The sequence below is a fragment of the Synchiropus splendidus genome, chromosome 14, assembly GCF_027744825.2.
Source record: "Synchiropus splendidus isolate RoL2022-P1 chromosome 14, RoL_Sspl_1.0, whole genome shotgun sequence".
In the NCBI taxonomy this organism is placed as follows: Eukaryota; Metazoa; Chordata; class Actinopteri; order Syngnathiformes; family Callionymidae; genus Synchiropus; species Synchiropus splendidus.
Genome location: NC_071347.1, coordinates 6,459,445 through 6,475,000, shown reverse-complemented (window position 1 = coordinate 6,475,000; position 15,556 = coordinate 6,459,445). Strand labels below are relative to the sequence as shown.

At 42.8% G+C, this 15,556-nt stretch overlaps 4 protein-coding genes across 4 annotated transcripts in view; 3 read left to right on the top strand and 1 right to left on the bottom strand.

Moving 5' to 3' along the window:
• LOC128771316 (GRAM domain-containing protein 2A) overlaps positions 1-573 on the top strand; it is a 12,459-nt gene extending 11,886 nt beyond the window's left edge. Inside the window, exon 12 of the mRNA XM_053886674.1 lies at positions 1-573. This exon is cut by the window's left edge and continues 835 nt beyond it. The gene's annotated coding sequence lies outside the window, so the exon portion shown is untranslated.
• Positions 574-820: 247 nt separating this feature from the next.
• On the top strand, positions 821-3,490 carry snx20 (sorting nexin 20). Its single transcript, XM_053886207.1, has 3 exons — positions 821-972; positions 1,951-2,093; positions 2,623-3,490. Exons 1-3 carry the CDS (start codon positions 960-962, stop codon positions 3,292-3,294), a joined length of 828 nt encoding a protein of 275 aa, XP_053742182.1. The 5' UTR covers positions 821-959; the 3' UTR covers positions 3,295-3,490.
• Positions 3,491-3,870: 380 nt separating this feature from the next.
• mphosph6 (M-phase phosphoprotein 6) lies at positions 3,871-9,486 on the top strand. The gene is made up of 5 exons (XM_053885734.1): positions 3,871-4,027; positions 4,456-4,568; positions 4,681-4,771; positions 4,923-5,026; positions 5,884-9,486. The coding sequence occupies exons 1-5, from the start codon at positions 3,980-3,982 to the stop codon at positions 6,002-6,004; spliced, it is 477 nt and encodes a 158-aa protein (XP_053741709.1). The 5' UTR covers positions 3,871-3,979; the 3' UTR covers positions 6,005-9,486.
• Positions 6,121-14,137, bottom strand: gpia (glucose-6-phosphate isomerase a). The gene is made up of 18 exons (XM_053885733.1): positions 13,894-14,137; positions 12,787-12,877; positions 12,099-12,167; positions 11,482-11,601; positions 11,319-11,402; positions 10,818-10,964; positions 10,668-10,739; positions 10,524-10,568; positions 10,394-10,447; positions 10,226-10,286; positions 10,068-10,111; positions 9,828-9,980; positions 9,209-9,338; positions 8,677-8,753; positions 7,847-7,975; positions 7,544-7,619; positions 6,505-6,571; positions 6,121-6,432 (listed from the first exon to the last, which is right to left on the bottom strand). Exons 1-18 carry the CDS (start codon positions 14,010-14,012, stop codon positions 6,309-6,311), a joined length of 1,662 nt encoding a protein of 553 aa, XP_053741708.1. The 5' UTR covers positions 14,013-14,137; the 3' UTR covers positions 6,121-6,308.
• Positions 14,138-15,556: the final 1,419 nt, after the last annotated feature.

The window sequence follows — 15,556 nt, the reverse complement described above, 5'->3', positions numbered from 1 at the left end:
GGTTTCTTTTGAAGCTGAATTATTCCAAACAAGCAGGCTGGAAAGAAAGACTGGTAACCGCTGACACGTGTTGTGTGGTGGCTGCTGCCAGCTGGAGTCAGCTCTTCTGAGGGTCAGCACTTTGAGGAGTCACCCGCTTCTTGTCGTGTCAGCCAGTTAGAGGGTGAGGAGGACCACGTGGCCTGTCCTGTTGGTTCATTTGAGAGGTGACCTGTGTCTGGAAGTTCACTTGTTATAGTCCAGATGGAGGACGGTTTTAGGGTGATCACCTGCCTGTTTGAGAGCTACTTGTGGTGTCACTCATTTGTTGTAGCATCACTCAGTGGAGGACAGATCAGGCAGAGTCTGCACATCAACTGTTGGAGAGTTAACCTGCTGGCGAGCAGCTATTGAAAGGCTGATGTTTAGGAAATGAAGTGTTTGGTCTGACTGGTTCTGACCCGTATTTAAGTGAAGTGATCGTCGTAATTGAAATGTTCCAGTCAGCAGATCCGATGAGGGAAAGCTGGATATGATGTTTATTTCTCTTCTCTTCACTCTGAACTGTAACAAAACAAATGCTAATAAATATTTTGTAACAAAGTTGGTTTGTGGCTTCTTTTTATTCCTAATCTAGGTCTCTGGAACAGTTATGATACAAGGCTGAAGAGGAAAATCCAACCTTGGTCTTTGCTTGGTTTTGAATTCTGTGAAAACACTTGACTCCTGGCTGCTGACATCACCTGACCAAACAGACTTTCCAGTCTTTTAACAGCGAGATTCACTTCCCTTTTCATTCTTCCTCTGACTCTGTCATCGAACTTCCTCCTTTAAACGGCTCTCCTTTACGCGCAAAAACACACTTGGCTCACACACTCACCTTCAGATGTTACAGCCGTCATCGTCGACGTTCAGCATTGTTTCTTGCAGACCATGATGTCATAAGTTCATCTCCAAGACTTGGGGAGTCAGATGTGGAAATGGAGTCTTCGGGTAAGTCTATATTAAATATGCTATGTATGAGTGAGCAACAGACGGTGGTGTCAGAAAGGTCCAGAGCTTTTGTAATGCTAAGAAACACCTTCAACACACCATCCATCTACCAAACTTAAGATTCAAAACCCATTTCATGCAAACTTTCCTTGTTGCTTAGGTTTATGTAGCAGAGCTACTTACTAGTTTTAACTGTCTCACTTCCACATTGGAAGAGTGGGGCAAAGGAAATAAGCCCATGGCTCTGGTTCAACTGTCACCTGCAGAAAAGACCCTCAGGTTTCAGGTCTTCTGCTTGAGGGATGATACTTTAACATTACTAACCTCATGTTGGTGATGAATCTAAAAGACTTATTGTGCTATTTTAGACGAACAATGGCCCACCATTAAAGGATGAAGCTGGCTTCATCCTATATTTCCTTCTTATTGACAAAGTCCATTCCAATTCTGAGGGAAACACCTCCTTGTGAGGACATTTAGTTAGGACCGTTTGGCCAGTGCTACTGAGGTTTAGACTAAATTTGAGGGTTCAAAATATTATCACTAAATGTAAGTTTTGGTTCATGTCTTGGTTAAGTTCAGTCGTGTGTTAGATGCTCAGCTTCAGGTCAAGTGGTTGGGGAAATTATGGCCATGAAAAAACTCCAGAAGCCCTAATAAGGATAGAAATACAACAGTGTGTGTGTGTGCACTTACCTCCCTTCATTTCTGCTTATATTTGGATTTTTAAATGAATCATATCATATTTGTTCATTAAACAAGACAGAGGAACATGAGCCATTTTTTCATCAGCCATTTACTTTAGACATTTTCACAAATATGCTAAAATTATTCATTTTTTTAACCAATAACTTTCTTTTCTGGTGCAGCCAAATTGACTCCACCCTCCCCTGACACACTTTGATAATAATGATAATAATAATCGGATTTTACATGTTAAAAATCTATCTTTAACCCCAGTCTTTGGATGCCGTGCAGATTATGTTCCGAGTTCTTCCAGCTTGACCACTAAAGAGCTGCAGCAGAACTTGAAGTTGGTGAAACGGAGGGATCGACCCATCCGCCTGCTGTTCGACATCCCCAGCGCGCGCATCGTCGAGCGTGCGCTCAGCAAATACGTGGTAGGACTCTTCCTGTCATGCCTGCTCGCATTACACCTAAGAGGTCACCGATAACAAAAAGGGAACTTCATTTCTCCATTCTTCCTCATCTGTCAGGTCAGGAACTTCCTATTTCCTGGTGACTTTCTTTTTTTAGTTGTAACGGTGGTTTGACAGGTATAATGTGGCGGTATGAGATATAATAATAGAGAAGATAAATAAGTAAAAAATATATGAATACATTAAATTATAAATCGTGTTTAAGTGGGAATAAACGGTTCCACTTTCATTGTCGTGTATTTGTCCTTATTTAGTTCCACTTTCATTTCTAAATGTTGCCACTCCTGCTGTTCCGCATTCATGTTCCACCTTCTAAATTCACAGTTTGCCCTGAGTGCAACTGAAATTGATATTTGAAAGTGATCTGCACAACATGTACCATCAGTCAATCAATCGTATGACTACAACCCACCTCCACCACAACTCCTCAGTAACAGTGAGGCATCAGAGTCGGGTCACACTGAACCCTGTGTCTCTCTCTCTCTCTCAGCTGTACAAGGTGGTGGTGATGCGCTCGGGCAGCTTTGACAACATCTGCCTGCCTGTGGAGCGCCGCTACAGCGACTTCTGTCGCTTCCATCACAAGCTCCAGGAGGAGTTCAGTGAGGAGCTGGAGGACGTGCTGCTGCCTCGAAAGCTACTCTCTGGGAATTTCGATCCTGAAAACATAGTAGAACGTCGACTCGGACTCCGGGACTATTTGGCGAAGCTGTACGCGACTCGCTGTGTGAGATATTCCCCACGTTTCCCAGAGTTCTTCACTGAGCAGGAACAGAAGCGGGCGCATAGTTTTCTGCGAGCAGGTCAGTTTAAATCAGCCTTGGATGAGCTGCAGCTTATTTTGGGAATACAGGAGCGGATGGAGCCGTGGCAGTCGGCGACACTGCTGGTGCCAACGCTGTGTGCCATGGCTGTCTGCTACCGGGACTTGGAAGAGCCGGAGCAAGCCTTCGCTGCTGCTCACAGAGTTCTGCCCACGCTGAGACGCTACAAGGTGGACAAGTACAGGACCCCGGTCCTGGAGATGCTGGTGGATCTGGGCTACCAGCTGGGCAAACCGGTGGCTCAGTTACAAGATGAGCTCACCAAGCTGAGAGACGGTGAGAGGGGGGAGGTGTCCTACTGCTCCCTGAAAGAGCTGGTGGTGCAGGAGTTCATCTGAAGGCCGCCGCAGAAGATGACATGTCATGACCTGTCTCCTTGTGTGTACAGATTAAAAATAGCTAGCAAACGCAGGCATTCTATGAACAAAAACGTGGTCGGTGTTGAGCTGACTTCTGATCACACTTTCAAATAAAGATGAATTTTTAAAATTCATAAATAAGAATCGAGTGGAAAGAATGATGGTTTTCATTGAAATTAAATACATTTCTTAAATAAAATGAATGCTATCCTTCAATCTTTTGTTTTTTAAAAAATATGTTTAGCGATTCATGAATGTCATAAAAGACAAACAAAAAACAATGACATTGTCAACTACTGACGGTATTGAGTTGCTAATTTATGGAATAATAAAAGCAACCTAATCCCATCTGATATTTTAGTACCGTGGGAAGAAACCCGCAGGTAATCCACTCAAGATCGACGACGATGAGAACCGACAGTGAAGGACACGAGTTCTCCCCAAACTCGGAGTCCCCTCTCCCAGAAATATTTCGGATCAAACTGTCGGTGTCAAACATCGATGATGCCACGTGTAGATTAGCTGAACTGAGGCGCATCACTCGGATCTCGATTGCTTAGGTCTGAGCTTTACTTCTCCATGCGTCTCCTCCTGTGAGACCTGCGTCCACCACGTTTGTCGAGTTTTTATTTTATTTTTGATCGTGCTTTTCTATAACTAAATAATGGCGGGGGATTCGTCGAAACTTTCCAAGAACCTTCTTCGCATGAAGGTACGTAAATGCTACGTTTCAGTTTCAGATAGCTGTAGCTGCTAATGCCACAGCAAACGCGATGAAAAATCAGCTGTTTACATTCGTTTACTTTCCACTGTATTTCCGTTTTACTATTTTAGTTGTGAATACGACCATTCCGGATCATCTGTTATTAAAGTATGCTGTCAAACTGCCCGTTTACAACTCCACACTGATCCAGATGTTCTGACCATTCAAACATGTTGTTAATACCCTTCGTGGTTGTTGATTTATTAAAAGTGCGTCTGAGGAGACTGAAAGAAATATCGGGTGCTCGAGCCCTCAAGCACTTTTATTATATTCTCAGTTAAGGCACATATCCTGGTGTCACAGGGGGCAGCTATCGTGAGGAATATAAGATGTATTGTCAAGATCCAATCTCATCGCTCGTGTTTTGTGTTGTTCAGTTCATGCAGCGATGCATGGATGCGGAAACAAAGAAGCAGCTGGAGGAAGATGAGAGAAGAATCATCAGCGATGAACACTGGTACCTGGACCTGCCAGAGCTCAAGTCCAAAGAGTAAGAACTCGCAAGTTTTTTTCAGTCAAGCCACTGCAGCGTGCCTGCCGTTTCGCCTTTTCAGTACATGGATGTGCTGTTTGAACTGTTAATATCTTCTTTTATTATTAAGGAGTATCATTATCGAGGAAAAGAGTTTTGTTCCATTTGAAGATTTGATGTACGGCCGCATGTCATTTAAAGGTTTCAATCCAGAAGTCGAGGTGAGTTTGAGGCAAAAAGCAGCAGTCAAATATGTATAATGTGTCCACTCTCCTCGCAGATTTCAATGCTGCAATGAACAATAAAATATAAACATTTGTATCTGGCTTAACACACAATCCATGTTCATGTCTCTCACTGTTGACGTGGCAGAAGCTGATGAAGGTGATGAATCCTGCACGTGAAGAGGAACGGCAGGAAGTTGACGACATCGGCCGGATGCAAACTGACGTGACGGATGAAGAAATGGCTCTAAGGTATCAGTGCTTCAGTCTGGGCCAGGAAGTTGGCCATCAGAATCTACAGAGGAGAATCATCGACAACCTTTTAGACACAATTTGGCAGCAGAGTAAACACAATTTGCTCCCCTCAAATTATGACGTTCACCTTTGGAGAGACTGTTCATCAGCCAGGCCGATTATCGGCCAGTTTAACACATATCATCAAAGTTTTTTTTTGTTGTTGTTTAAATCTGACGGCCAACAAGGGATCAAAACTACTGATGCAGCCGTGATTTGTCACTAGCATTGTCCCAGCAGACTGTATGGTGACTGTCGGTAACGGTAGTATTACTTTATTTAAATGTCTTTCACTTCTTGAGAGATGCTGGTGATCCTTGGGAAAATACTTGACTGTTTTATTCACTGTACAGAAATTGTGGAGCTATTTATTAATTGAAGTTTTCCTTTAGCTCTATAACATGCTGTTGTTCCTGGGAGTTGCTCTGAATAATTTAAAAATAAAGATAACTATTGTATACAATAAAAAATGAAAAGATAACCTGTTAACATTTAGCAAATCTTAAAAAAAGGATATATGATTTAACAAAAAAAAAATGAAGAAATGGCTTTAAGGTACTGACATGTCCAGACACTTGAGCTAAATATTACCAGCTCAATATTTAACTCGACCAATTTCAGACACCAGCCTTTGCGACTTGTATTAGCGTAACAACTAGTGAAGAACCATCACTTGATCTTGTTCACAGCTGAATCATTTTTCAGCTGGTTTCGTGAAGACAGCAGTGATAGTGTTTGTACAACCAAGTCACACGCTGTAGAGTGTCATTCATGACCTTCCAGGTACACCAAAGCAATTCTTCTCTGTGTTTCAGATACGAGAGTTTAGTGAGCAGCATGAAGAAGAAGTTTGCCAAGAAACGTGATCGAGCCACGGAAGAGGACGTCAACCAAAATGTGCAGACGAAACGAGTATTTCTGAAGCCTCAAGACTAGATCGTACGACGCAGTGTTTTTATGTAAATATTTTTATTTTTTCCCTAATGTGAAGATCATGTGGTGAGATTCATTAAAGAGTCTGACTTAAAAAAAAACCTCAACAGAGCAAAATGTTGTGGCAAACAACACCTTTATTTTGAAGGTCAGTGCAGACGACGGGACCTACAGTAACTTTGCACACATGACTCCCTTTAAAGTGAAACAGTCGCAAGGACAAGACAAAGTGCTCGAGACAAAGACAAGCCAGGAATGATCTTTCAAAGCGGGGGCTCTGCAGTGGGGAGGGGGGCGCACCACAGTATTAGGCAAAGTTCTTCTTCAGGAAATTGATGAGGCCGTTAGTGGAGGAGTCGTGGGAGGAGACCTCGGAAGCGTCCTGGAGCTCAGGCTCGATCTTCTTAGCCAGTTGTTTCCCCAGTTCGACACTGTTAAAGAACACAGAACTGACATCAAGACCACTCACCAACACATTGACTCAGTCTGCGCATGTTTCTTACCCCCACTGATCGTAGCTGTTGACGTCCCACATGACGCCCTGAACGAAGATCTTGTGTTCGTACATTGCTGCAGAAGAGAGAGCCACAATTTTACATTGGACTCTCACCAGTAAACACTTGGGAGATGAATACTTGAGGCCACTTGTTGTTCCATTAATTCAAATTATTTGATATGTGACCACACACACACACACACACACACACACACACACACACACACACACACACACACACACACACACACACACACACACACACACACACACACACACACACACACACACACACACACACACACACACACACACACACACACACACACACACACACACACACACACACACACACACACGTTTGTATTGCTATCCATGTGGGGGCATTGTGAGGTTTCTCATTGCCATAATGCTTTCCCCAGTCTCTCACCCTTAACTTAACCCTCCAAAACACATGGCTCACCTGAACAAGGACTCTGAACCAAACTGAAACCCAATTAGAATCACCTCTGTATTTTGAAGTCTTCATCCTCAAATTGAGGTTTGACCTGCGGGGACTGGCAAAAGGTGCCCACAAAGACATTAAGTCCCCACCAGTATAGTGAATTGAAGAGTTGGTCCCCGTGAGGCAGTATAAACAAGCCCTCACATACATACACACACACACGTTTGTCTTCCTATCTTAGTGAGGACTGTCAGTGACGTACATTAACATAACCCTTTCCCCAGCCTCACCCCCTAAACTTGACCATCTAAAACAAATGGCTTAACTTAACCTTTACTCTTAGCCAAAGTAAAACCCAATTATAATAACTGATTATTTTGTAGTTTTAACCCTCAAAGTGAGGATCGGCCAAAATTTCCTCACTTTGCAAAAATGTCCTCGCTCCGTTCATTAAAAACTCATACAAGTTCTCAAAAGATAGAAGTGCAAGAACACACACACACAAAAACTGCTGATCAAGGCTGACCCTTGTTTGACCGACTTCTCAATTGACGACACATGAATCGGCAGTTTTTGCTCAAAAGTTCCGCATGTCACTCACCAATCAGAGCTCCCAATATAAATGGTGTCAACTTCTTAAACACGATAGAGTTGCTTGGCTTGTTTCCTTCAAATACCTAGAAAGACAGAAAAACAATGTTTGGCAAAGACATGTTTAAGAAAATAAAATACCAAGGTGAAGCCAAAAAAAAAACATGTTCACCCAGAGCAAAGACTAAATGAGAAAGAAGGTGGGATTTGATCTTAATTTCTTGGTCATGAGAAATGACAGTTTTTTTGTTTTTACTCGGAGTGAATTGTGTTTTTAAATGTCACTATTTTCTGGCTCTTCTCCTGGTCTTACTTTGTGAGGCAGCAGCTTCTCCAGGGCGTCTCCCTCCAGTCCTCCAGCCTCCAGCTCCTTCCGAGCTTCGGCCGAGGTTTTCCCCTTCATCAGCGCTTCAGTCTGGGCCAGGAAGTTGGCCATCAGAATCTACGGAGGAGAATCATCGACAACCTCTTAGACACAATTTGGCAGCAGAGTAAACACAATTTGCTCCCCTCAAATTATGACCATCACCTTTGGAGAGACTGATCATCAGCCAGGCCGATTATCGGCCAGTTTAACACATATCAAACTTTTTTTTGTTTAAATCTGACGGCCAACAAGGGATCAAAACTACTGATGCAGCTGTGATTTGTCACTAGCATTGTCCCAGCAGACTGTAGGGTGACTGTCGGTAACGGTAGTATTACTTTATTTAAATGTCTCTCACTTCTTGAGAGATGCTGGTGATCCTTGGGAAAATACTTGACTGTTTTATTCACTGTACAGAAATTATGGAGCTATTTATGAATTGAAGTTTTCTTTGAGCTCTATGACATGCTGTTGAGCCTGGGAGTTGCTCTAACTAATTTAAAAATAAAGATAACTATTGTATACAATAAAAAAAGAAAAGATAACCTGTTAACATTTAGCAAATCTGAAAAAAAGGATTTATGATTTAACAACAGAGTGTTGGGTTTAACGCTAAACAAATTATTGACACTGATATATTCAGTTTTACTGCTAACAAATACAGGCTCCACATATCTCAGTGTCATACAGTGGGCTGGCATGATGGAGTCAGGACACTGACCATCAGTGATGAAGCTCGCACAAGTAGAGGCTGAACCGCCACTAGAGGGCCTCACCTTGTGATGGAGGTTGTTTCTGATTGGATGCTGCGACTGAGCAGGAATGAGGAAGTCGGCAGGAATCATGCGAGTACCTGCAGGCCGGAACAACCATGGTTTCACAAGGAGAAATTGTGCCGCTTAACACTTTTTCAAAAGAAAAAAAATGTATATATGTTATTATAAATCAAACCTATTCTTTTTTTTTTTCTATTGTTTACAACAGGTGGGAAATTTACATCAGGACCAGACACATTTAAATACAACCAGAAACTGTGCTGCAGGTACTAAAACAAACAAACAAGCAAACAAACAGCAAAATATAACTACTCCAAAAAAAAGTTATGTTATCACAATAATGTATAAACTACATGCTCACTGGCAAGTTATACATGATCTAACAATCCTGAAACGCTATCTTTTATTAGTTTTTATTAGTTATAATGGAGCAAAGTTGTGAATACAATTGGACTCCTGCAGGATTCAGTATTTAGCTCGAGGGACTTGTTATCATTCGCTCGACTGTGAAGTGGTATGTTGAACCAGTCACCTTGGTGGATGAGTTGGTAGAAGGCGTGCTGGCCGTTGGTCCCTGGTTCTCCCCACACGATTGGTCCGGTGTGATAATTCACACGTCTGCCATCTCTGCTGATGTACTTGCCGTTGGACTCCATGTCGCCCTGGCAACACACACATTTTGAAACTTTCATGCACTTATTCTATCAGCATCTCTGTGCAGCTAAATGCCACTTTTGGTTGTTGATGTAAAACTTATCTTGATACAAAAACTTCTGTGACAGTGATATTACCACCTGAGAAACTACTATATTTGTGATGTGCTCACTCTACAAAGTTGTGCAATTCACGGTAAATAAAATAAGTTAAAATAAAGAGGCGTTCATTGTAATGACGTTTTTCAGAGCTGAAAACAAAACCGAAGATGTAATCAATGTGACAGCAAAAAAATAAAAATAAAAACAAGTTAAAAATTTTTTTTTTTTAAACTAGCATAACACCTGCGTTTAACGAAAACCTCAATCAATACATCTTTACGTAGCGCCAAGGACCTTCCCTTTGGCGCTATTAACGTGCACAACATTGTGTTTTGATGCAGAACTGAAGGATCATGGTGGTGTCATGTGTGTTGGAGGAGAGGTGACCCCACTGACCTGCTGGAAATAGGCTGCAAAGCGGTGCATGTACTGGTCATAGGGCAACATGGCGTGAGTCTCCGCCTTGAAGAAGTTTATATACCAGATGCCCAGAAGCGCCAGGAGGACCGGAAGATTCTGCTCCAAGGGAGCACTGCGGAAGTGATTGTCCTGTGAACCAATGCAAAAACATGTTGAAATGAATCATACCAGACGCCGAGTGTTGATGATCACTAAGAGATCTGGGCGAGTTCCTACCATCCAGTGAGCTCCAGACAGAAGCTGCTCAAAGTTTTCAAACCCTGGAAGAAACCACACAGAACAAGTAACCAAGGATGAGCAAAATATTTGTTTCCATTGAAAAAATATGCTTATCAGTTACGAATGAAAACAAAAAATTCAATAGAGTTACATACCAACGTGCAGAGCGATGGACAGACCAATGGCCGACCAGAGAGAGTAGCGACCGCCAACCCACTGCCCGTGACATCACAGTAAATGCACCAATCAGAGCAGAGCAAAAGAAGGTAAGGCCACTCACACACACAGGCATGTATGCACACACAAACATGGACAAAACTTACATCCCAGAACTCAAACATGTTGGCCGTGTCAATTCCAAAGTCTTTAACCTTGACCTGCAGATAGCGTGCAGAAGTCAGTCTGACGTTTTGCTGGATCAGAAAAGGTGAACGAGGTTGGTTTGAAACTCACCGCGTTGGTGGAAAGAGCCACAAAGTGTTTGGCAACGGCAGATTTCTGTAGGAACAATTTATTACACAACGGTCAATGGTCAGTTGATAGAGCTGCCGTCACTATGACGACAGTCAGTTGAAAGCACAAAGCAGTAAAACTGACGTCCTTGGCGGTCTGGAGGAACCAGTCTCTGGCAGACTCTGCGTTGGTGATGGTCTCCTGGGTGGTGAAGGTCTGGAAAAGATCCCAGTCAAAAAGTGAGGGAATTATTAAGAACCACGTGGCGCCGTTGGTGAAGGTCATGTGACTGACCTTGGAGGCGATGATGAAGAGCGTGGTCTCTGCATTCAGCTTGGCCAGGGTCTTAGCCATATGAGTTCCGTCAATGTTAGACACAAACCAAACGTTGGGGCCTTGTGCGGCGTATGGCTTAAGTGCCTCTGTCACCATCAGAGGTCCCTGAAGGCAACACAACACATAGATCATGGATGACTTCAACTTCTTTATAGTCAAACAGCTTGCAAGCAATGATGAGACATCATCTAATGAACGTTACAGTAGTTCATCCTCAGATTTCAGTTTACTCAACACAACCTTATTACTGAGGTGATCTCACTAGAAAAGTCGACTAAATCAAATTTGGAGGTTTGCTTATTGCAAATGTAAACTTACTAGTAATATAAACAGAAATATATAAAGGAGGAACAAAAATCAATAGCAACTATTGTGTTCAATAAAATCCCTAAATATTACATAATCGGCTGGCCTTTGTTTTCACAAGACACAAGTTTTGGTCATGTGACCTGAGCTCACCAAGTCAGAGCCTCCAATGCCGATGTTGACCACATCAGTGATGCTCTTCCCGCTGAAGCCCTTCCACTCACCGCTGCGCACTCTCTGTCAACAAGGGAAGGCAAGACATTTCAACCTTTAGATTCTCCCTAGGGCAACAGCAGATCACAAACACAGCACTCACATGACAGAAGGTCTTCATCTTTTCCAGCACACGGTTGACATCCGGCATCACGTCTTTGCCGTCGACCAAGATCGGAGTGTTGGAGCGGTTACGAAGAGCAATGTGCAGCACAGCACGACCCTGCAAGACAGCATCTGCTTTGCATTCTCCATATTTTTAGGTATGGAAGGGAAAAATCACCACGCTAACATTCCATTTATGTAAAAATAAGTAAAACTCAAAAATGAAGTTTGATTTCACTCAACCAATTGAGTAATGGCTGCCATTTTGTTTCTTTATTCAGTTCATCCCACTAAAAATGCTATTTTGCACACATCTCTATCATAATTCATACTGTTTACTAAATATTTTGTTCCACAGTGACAGAGTTATGGAACCAAATTTTAAATTGAAAATTAAAATGACAGCTCACTTGACAGTTCTAAAATCACGTCCAGACTACCGCACATTTTTTTTGAGAATGTAAAGGTACATTTCTATTAAATCCAACAACAGTGCTTGAAAACAAAAGGTATTTTTTTATGTTCAATACGCAACTGAAAATACAACACGATCGTTCTGTCCAGCTCCATAAACATGGAGGTTGAACGTTTAAGCAGAGCTCAAGCAAGTCGTACCTCAGTGAAGTTGATTTTCTCTCCAGAGAACATCTTCTCACGTGCCTCCTCCACTTGACGCGACTTTGCCTGCAAATACACAAATTCATATCAACAATTCAGATCTGCAATAATCTCCATATATAAATTATAAACAATGATATGTCGTAAAAAGCTACAACACAAATTTGATTTACTTCAAGTTTTTTTTTTATTTTATTTTACATTTCATTTAGCCACTGGCTTCAGTTGTGACCAAATAGGAGCATCATTCCTCCTCTACAAGGAAATGGATTACATTTCCTCCTCTTTTGTTTCCTCTTTCCAAATCACTTTTGAAATATCTCTTTGTGCAAGAAACTTGCTTAACAAAGAGGCTCCTTATCAAGAGGTGAAAGCAATCAAATATTTCACTGAATGCAAGCAAATTCTTCAGATTACTTCAGAAAGCGTGAGGAACAAGTTAAAGGAGTTAACCAACAGCATACACCTGCAGGGTGGTGGTGAAATCCCTCAGTCATTTTGCTGTGATACAGAGGTTGGTGTGTTTCTCAAGCTATTTTACAAAGTGTCAGATCCACCATTCATTGTTTGAGTGAGAAGCACAGTGCCTGTAAGAGCTCAGGCTAGTGACTAAGAATAGGAGCTTAAGGTTTACAAGATGTGACGTGTGTGTGTGTGTGTGTGCATCTGTGTGTGCGTGCACTACCATGCTCAGCAGCATTTCCATGACGTCCCGGTTGATAAGATTCTTGGAGTAGTCCAGCAGGAGGTCCCCATCATCTGTCGTCACGGACAAGCTGGACAATAGAAGGCAAAGGGGGACGTTGAACTGAGAGAGACTTAGGAGCAGTAGAAGTCATGATTCCTAGCAGAAATATCAGTGGAAAATGGGACGTAAAACAGCAATGACAAGAGCAAGCATCCAGATTCCAAACACAAATGAGGCAGACATGGTGCAATATGAAATGTTGTCAGAGTGTTTAACGTCAAATAAAGCCGAGTCCAGTGAACTGGTGCTGCAGCAGCGCGGATGCGGATGTGCCAACTCGCACGTCGCCTCCATGAGGATGACGACACCGACATCTTCACCTGACAGTTTTGCAATGGAACCACAACTGTAGCTGCTGTCAAGTGGCCGTGACGGGAGAATCCACTATAGGACGCGTCGTATTAACAGGCTCGTCGAGTCGAGGTTGAAATCAGCACAAGCACAGAAGAGGACGAGGTTCAACAGGTCCTTGCTTATTTATCGTATTAGTATAAACCTCCCAGAATGAATTATCGCAGTTTAACAAGCATTCAACATGTCAGTCATCATCACAAGACACAACTAGTGCTTCAAACTCAGCCTTCTGCTCTTACGTAACCAGGTACCGTGACATTGTTTCACCAAAGATTACCTTCCTCTATTTGAAGGAAAACCAAACCACCATTCAATAATAGTTTATGTGATGTAAATATGTGCATTAAAACACGAACACCTCGGACTTCACGCGAGGTACGCGCTGTCTGTAGCAATGTCGTTAGCTTGTCGGCTAACGCCAGCAGGAGCGTTTAGTTATGATTTAGCGTTGGATTCTCCACAGGAAGCGACAGCGTTTGCTTCAAGTGCAGGACTTTTTCATGGTCGTGTAGCGTTGCAGTGAACCACTGCACGCCATGGTTGTGACCTTGTCACCAGGGGCGCAGCTCAAACGGACAGCGTACAGAGAGTTCCCATCCGAACCAGTCACGTTGTGGTCGTCCAAAGGCGCAGCTGAGCCCGGACACTTCACCTGCAGCCCGCCGCCCCCTCACTTGATCCGCATCCTACCTGAATTTGCTAAATCGATCCGGGTCTGCAGAGAACATCTCCCGCATATTCAGGCTCCCGCCGTTGGCTTGGAACCATTGCTCCAGTTTCACGAAGTTCGGGTCGTTGGAGAGAGCCATGGTGGAGGTCTGCAGAGGTCAACGGGTCTGCTGCTGGACTCAGTCTGAGAGTGGTGAATAGACAGCAGCGAGGAAGAGCCTGGGAGGAGCCGCTGTGGAGGCCGGAGGTGGCTTCACCCGTGTGGACCAATGAGAACCGAGAGCTGCTTCACAGCGTTGACTGGAGGAACCAGCGTGTGGAGAGTCGAGAATGGAATCGGAGTCACAATGACAAGGCAGTCTGTTTCATCTTCGTCAGTCCAGATGAATGAATGAACGGCCACATTGTGCTTTTTTTCAGTCATTTAAGCAAATTAGACCTTGATCTAAGCGATAAAGCAAAAATATTGTATCGTATCCGTATCACGTCAGTCAGTTAGGAAGTTAGGAACTAAACTATTATAGATATTCTGCTTATTCTTTGCAAACTGTAATCATTATTTAGAGTAACAATAATGTTGTGATATTGTGTATTTCCATATGACCAACAGGTGGAAGTACGGTATAGGCTCTGTTTTGATATTAACAATAGAAGTTGACGTTGCTCTGGATCTTTGGACATAAAAGTTTTGAAAAGAACAAGTTTCTTTACTGAATCAAGAAACAACACAATTTAGTCAAACAAAAAACCTTTTTTTTCAGTATTTATTTTTCAGGTTTTACAATACAATGTTTGATTCACCTTCATTAGGTCATTGTTTCTATATACAGTGCAATTTTTGCACCGAGTCTTGTGACTTTTCTTATATGTAGTCAGTGTTAATGACACACTTCAACGGTTAAACTTACAGTACCGCTCACAATATCAGTTTCTGGACCGATTTGCGTACCCCTGACTCCTTCTTCGGCCAGCTGTTACTGAGGAATCCTGATGCAGCCACGATACATTTCAGTTCTGCTTAGAAAACCTTCCTTGAAAACAACCTTCGGCGCCCACCACTGTGGATACACATGACTTTCTCCCTCTTGCAACAAGGAACACCGGGCATCTGTCTTGTGAACCCTGAACATCTCAATGCTTGATCCCTATTTCTGCTTCTTCTGACCGATCATCTGATCAATTTCAGATATACAGCTGCCAACCACATGAAGCATGAGGAACCATTGTTGCTCTTCTTCAGGTCTGTGATAGGATTTAAATGAGATGCAGGGCTACAATCTCAATGGATGCTGTCTCATCACAATGATGCCGTTTGGCCTCTGTTTGGTCATAAATCAAGCTCTTAGACTCTGAACATCTTTCTAAGGAACTAAACATTTCTCCTCAGATTCTACACTTCAGGAATTTGTCTGGTGCCCCTGTGATCTTGCCATTCTTTGTGCTGGTTGCACCAGCAGACCAAACTTGAGGATGAGATGAGAACAAAATGATCTCTACAGTCCCTCTGTTGATTTTTTATATCCTTGTGTAACAAGTGTCACTTAAATAGCACAGTCCGTACTTGGACTCCTGGACAGGCACCCGTCTCAAGGAGCAGGGGATGGGGGCTTCTGCAGAACAGTTTCTATAGGCTTGCTGTCATTACACATGCCCAGTATGAAGAAGAACCTGCAAGCACCACCGC